This window comes from Morus notabilis, unplaced genomic scaffold (assembly GCF_000414095.1).
Source record: "Morus notabilis unplaced genomic scaffold, ASM41409v2 Scaffold285, whole genome shotgun sequence".
NCBI lineage: Eukaryota > Viridiplantae > Streptophyta > Magnoliopsida > Rosales > Moraceae > Morus > Morus notabilis.
In genome coordinates, this window is record NW_010363065.1 from 552,147 (window position 1) to 557,851 (window position 5,705).

At 30.4% G+C, this 5,705-nt stretch overlaps 1 protein-coding gene across 1 annotated transcript; it reads right to left on the minus strand.

Moving 5' to 3' along the window:
• Positions 1–1,329: 1,329 nt before the first annotated feature.
• Positions 1,330–3,517, minus strand: LOC21401716. Its single transcript, XM_010103492.2, has 6 exons — positions 3,070–3,517; positions 2,772–2,853; positions 2,573–2,639; positions 2,212–2,397; positions 2,014–2,074; positions 1,330–1,629 (listed from the first exon to the last, which is right to left on the minus strand). Exons 1-6 carry the CDS (start codon positions 3,311–3,313, stop codon positions 1,466–1,468), a joined length of 804 nt encoding a protein of 267 aa, XP_010101794.2. The 5' UTR covers positions 3,314–3,517; the 3' UTR covers positions 1,330–1,465.
• Positions 3,518–5,705: the final 2,188 nt, after the last annotated feature.

Sequence of the window (5,705 nt, forward strand, 5' to 3'; positions counted from 1 at the left end):
CCCTCAGCTCCATCAACGTAGTTGCTCGAGCGCCGCTTATGTTAATCACCATTAATTATGTTTCTTGAAAACTTAGATTTCAGACTCTTTTCATTGTATATTATCTACTTGGATTTCTTGACGGCTTCAAACCATGTCTACCACCAACTGAAGGCGCCAACAACAGTCGGAGAACCTGGAATACACTTGTTGGATCCGCCAAGATCAATTGCACCTCAACACAATTATGCGACCCCTTTCCCCAACACTCCTCCTGTTCTTGTGCAAAAATATGCAAAACCTTCAAAATGACGTATTCTCCAAAAGAAGTGCCATTCTGAAGAATCCCATGGGAAGGCACACAAAGCGTCACAAAATCAATGAAGAATTACTCACTGGTATTGAAATCTAATGACCAACTTTTTCTTCAGAGAGAGAATGGTTCAAAGAAGGTGATTAGAGGGAGAAAGAGTTTGGGCATTGATTTTGAATGAAATAAACACATTTTTTCTTCCAATTTTCAATTCCACAAAATAAAAAGTGTACTTTTTTCATTTTTCTTTCTTAAAAAAGTTTACAGCACGGAAGGTTGTACCCTAATGGCCTCCATGGTTAGACCTTATTCCTCCAAAAACCCGACTAAAGAGAGCTTTCAACTGTGACACCCTCGAGCAGCATTTTGGATAATTTTGGCCCTAGACAGTGATTGCCTAAGTCTACAGACATTTTGTAGATGGCTTACTCCGCTGCAACTCACCACCTTCGAACAAAATCCAACGCGGGATTCCTCCACTCGTTTTTTTAGAACGATTAAACTGTTGTCTTTCTAGGAAGGCGATGGCAGATATCTCAAACGACAACCACGGAAAATAACCATCCTTAAGCGCAAAGCCAAACAGGAAAGCTTAACCATGCAGCCTAAGGTTGATCTTTTCTTCAATAAGATATCATTCCAAGGAAGGTTAATTATTTCATAAGCCACTAGGTCAGCAAACCTCCCTGTGATACCCTTGAATTCGCTTTGGGAGTAAAAGCAGTAGAAAAGAAACAGGACATTTGTTGGCAGAGGAAGCTCAACAACATTTAACCCTAGTCTAAAACCAACTTTTTTAAATATCTTTGACGTCAATTATTGATCAAGTTTATCAAAAATATTTCTACAACAAGGTTGTTGACCTAACCGATACTCGTCATTTGTCAAGAACAGTTGTAAAAAATACGACGTGATCAGTACAAAACCGACGCCGTTAATTATCGTTTATGTTGTAGTGATAACGAGTTATTCCTTGCCTTGTTTTCGGTTTGCAAGCAATTTCAGAACTATGGATAAGAAACAAACCCAATTCATATTTTCCTACAACAAAACTTTCATGTAAAAATATATATATATAAAATGTCGTTACCCCCCACTATTGCAAATGAGAAGATAAAATTAGAAATATAAATCCACTGATTAACATAGACTAAACCAATCTAGGAAAAAGATTCAACTACTCTTCTGAAAATGATGCACAATCTTGGAATAGAAATCCCATTGTGAATGAGTAGGCGTTATGGGAGGCTGCCCAAATGGGCGTTCTTCTACAAAACAAGTAACATTATCTGCATCCGCCAGTTCTTCCAAGTAGAGTCTTAGCTCACCCTTGGGACCTGATTAATTACATCATAATATTAAGTAGAATAATTAGCGAAATAATACATATATTTTGTGAGAAGAATAAAAATTAAGAGCATAAATTGGGGATAATAACATATCTTACACACAAAAAATTCAAAAATTCCCAAAATGCCCCTGCATCTTTTCTTTTCTCGAATTAATCCCGTTGTCGTCGTCACTATTTTGTCTCATGTAAATTTTTTTTTTTCTTTTGGTGAGTACAAAACATTATATTTACTACAATTAATTTCAAAACCTACAATTTGTTGCAATTATTTTCAGAAAGTTGCTATTCACTGCATTAAGACCCAAAGCATCTTTTTTTTTTTTTTTGAAGTAATAACGTAAAATATATAGTCCAAGTTATTTAAACTCACCTAGAGAAGCGTCATCAACATTATCTGCCTTATATTCATCAGGAAATATTGCAGAGTGAAGCTGAAATAAACACACGTGAGACCAAACACAAAATCCCTAAATTAAATAAAGTGGAATACAATTTCAAACGTAATAAACTCGAATTCAAACTTTGCAATTATCTTGTTCATAAAAGATAAAAACAAAAAATGCATTACAGGATTAAGAAGCGCTTTGTAAGGCTTGTCGTCTATCAAAAGAGTGTTGGATTTAGAAAATTGCCCTTTGCTCTCTGGAAGAATGGCATTTATGTTTTTCCAGAGTTTCTTCAAGTCCTTGAGAAAAATTGGTTTCCCTTTCTTCTCCAAAGTATAAAATCCACTGCTAGTGCAATGGCTTTGGTCCTAATAAAGAATTTAGGAATGCACACCATTAATCAAATATTTGAATAATCCAAATAACACCCACTTCACTAATTTCCTCTTTCTTTAATCTAATAAAAGATAAAACGGAAAATAGTTATGATAATTTAAAAAAAATTTCGGGGGGAAAAAAAAAGAGAATATGATTAGTACTAACCCAAACAAATAACAACTTGCTTTTCAGCCCTTCCATGATGCAATCCAACACACTGTTAAGGTTCCCTCTAAAGAAAAAATACAAAAAAAAAAAGAAGAAATTATAATGAGAGAGTTTAGATTCTTGAATACAGAACGAAATTAATACAAAAATAGAAAGAAAATGATTTAAGATTATATGTAATATGTTAACTACTCACTCTCTTGCAGTGGACCATATTCCTACTTCAAATCTTTCCAAGCAAAAGTTCATGAATTCGTCACAATAAGGCCTTTTGTAAACTGCCAAAAGAGAAATTAGGTTTAGAGACATATAATAAGATTGTTAAAACTGAAAGTTGTAAATAACACAGCAAGAAAACCAAAAAACCAAAATTGTAAACTGACAAAGAGAAGTTAGATGTAGAGACATATAATAATATCGTTAACTAAAAAAAATTGTAAATAACATAGCAAGAAAACCAAAAAAAAAAAAAAAAGGCAGTTTAATTTGCTGACCTAAAAAGCTTCCACATTCTATAACGGGAACAGAGGAAGAGTTTGGTAACTTGGCTTTGTCATAACGGAAGATCTTTTGACAAAGTAATCCATTGACATCCAAAACAAGAAGCTTCTTTTTTATTTTCACGCTCTGTAAATTATAAGTCAAACCAAACTCTTCCAAATCTTCTTCTTCTTCTTCTTCTTCTTCTTCTTTCTCATGGATATAACGTTGACGTTTCCCTTCCATGGTGCTAACCATGTAAACTTTATATATATATATATATATATCAAGGTGGTTTAAGTTGATTTAAAGAGATTTTTGAAACTTGTTTTGAGCTTTTCGGCTTCCTTAATAATTAATTATATTCCTTTGTTGAGGTATAAATATGGGTTCCCAAGGTTTGACGATTTAAATCCCCCACCACAGAAAGGAAAAAAAAAAAGAAAAAAAAAAGAAAAACGAAGATGATGAAGATTATATACAAGGAAAATATAAAAAATAAAAAAAAAATGAAATAGGAGTCGGTGGGATGTCGCTTTACTTTCCAACTTTTAACAGCCGAGCACTTGACGTAATTGCAACGTATCATTCATTTCGTCAAAAAATTAGTTGGCTTCTTAGATACGTAATAATTGTCATGGCGCATTATGCATATAAAATAGCTATATATTTATCCAGATAATACCCAAAAACAGCACTTTTTTCAACAACAAAAAAAAAAAAAACACCACCTGATCAGTTTGGCATAAATATCACTTTCGCTCTTTTTATATTATGCAAATTCCAAAACATCCCATGTTTAAAAAATCAGATCGAAAATACCCTTGAATCGATTAAATCATTAAAAATATCAAGATTAATTCCCCTTTCAAATCATTATTAAATAAAATTTAAAATATTAGCAAACCAACATATTAATTAAATCGATCTTAAAAATGAAAAACTCTACAAATAATTGAAGTATTTTTTTTTTTTTGAAGTGAATTGAAGTATCTGTTCTTTTGGAATGTTTATTTGAACATTTTTATAAATTTTTATTTAATTTTTTAGTTAACATATAATCATTTAATATAAATTGAGAAGGGTAATCTTGACATTTTCAAAAATTAAATTGCTTTAAGGAATATTTTGAGTCTAATTTTTATAAACACAACAAGTATTTTGGGTACTTACACAGTAAGAAGATCAAAAGTGAAATTTTGGTAGAACACACAAAGGCTTTTTTTTTTTTTTGGTGTGTGTGTATACTTATGCTATTTTATCTATATGTCTATATCCATCTATTTATCTAATTTAATTTAATCTAAATATATAGAAGTGCGACGTTGGCATTTTGGTCGAACCCCACCACCATTCCAAAACCGCCCTCGCACGCACTCTTTTTTTTTTTCCTTTGTTTTAGTCCTTCTTTGTTTTTTCTTTTCTCTTTTAGTCCCTCCTCTTTCTCTTTTTCTTTTTCTTTTTTATTCTTAAACCTTCCTTGGTTTTCCTTTTTACCTTTTAGTCTTTCTTCTCTCTCTCTTTTTTTTTTTGTGCTTCTTTATTTTTTTTCTTTTATTTTACTCTTTTAGTCCTTCCTTGTTTTTCTTTTTAGAAATGTATATTTCTACTTTTGACGAAAATGGCTTTTTAATTTATTATTTTAGTCCGTCCTTGTTTTTCTTGTTAGAAGTGTCAAAATACACTTCCACTTTCGTTTTGGTTGGAAGTGCTCTTTTCTTTTCTTTTTTTTTAAATCTTTCGTTGTTTTTTTGTCTTTTAGTCCTTTCTCGTTTAATTTTTCTTTCTTTCTTTTTCCTTTTAGTCCTTCATCTTTTTATTTTTAGTGTTATTTCTTTTTTTAGCCCCTTTTTGGTTTTTTTATTCTTTTTTCCCCTTTTATGTCTACTACAATAATATTTTTTTACAGTATATCCTTGCTTCGTAATTGCGTTGCTAACATAATTTTTCTCAAATATGACCTACATAAAGATCTCTTTTCTCTATCCTATCAAATACTATTTTCTCATGTATCTCCTAATAATTCACTGCTTAATTTTGAGTAACTAATTTTTTCTTTAAATCTATTCTACTTAAATACACTATTTTTACAATATCTTAAACTTGAATAAATTAACAATAAATAAATAACCTCAAAAGAAATCCATTCACATATTTAAAAGAATGTAAGAAATTAAACACGCACGTGCAAATACAAATAAGCACGTGCCTTTCAGCTATTATGGCTTAGTTTGGTATTGCTTTTCTTTCTCAAAATCAACTTCTGCTTGTAGCATAAGCTGATTTTAGTGTTTGATAAATCTCCTCAAAAGTGCTTTTTGAAGAATTTTTTAAGAATTACAGCTAAAATCAGAAGCAGTCTAAAGATAACTTTAGCTTTTAGATTGTGCGGGAATCATCATAGTACAATTAATAAAACTTTCATAATACCCATAATACCCCTAATGAAATTTAAAATTTAAAATATTCTCAATCTAAAATTCAGACTCGTAATATAATATAATATAATATTAATATTATAATAAATAATATCATAATTATATTAATAACTCTAATATTATTATTTTATCATATAATATGATATTATAATAATATTATAATTATTTTAATAATATGATAATATAATATAATATAATATTGTAATTATTAT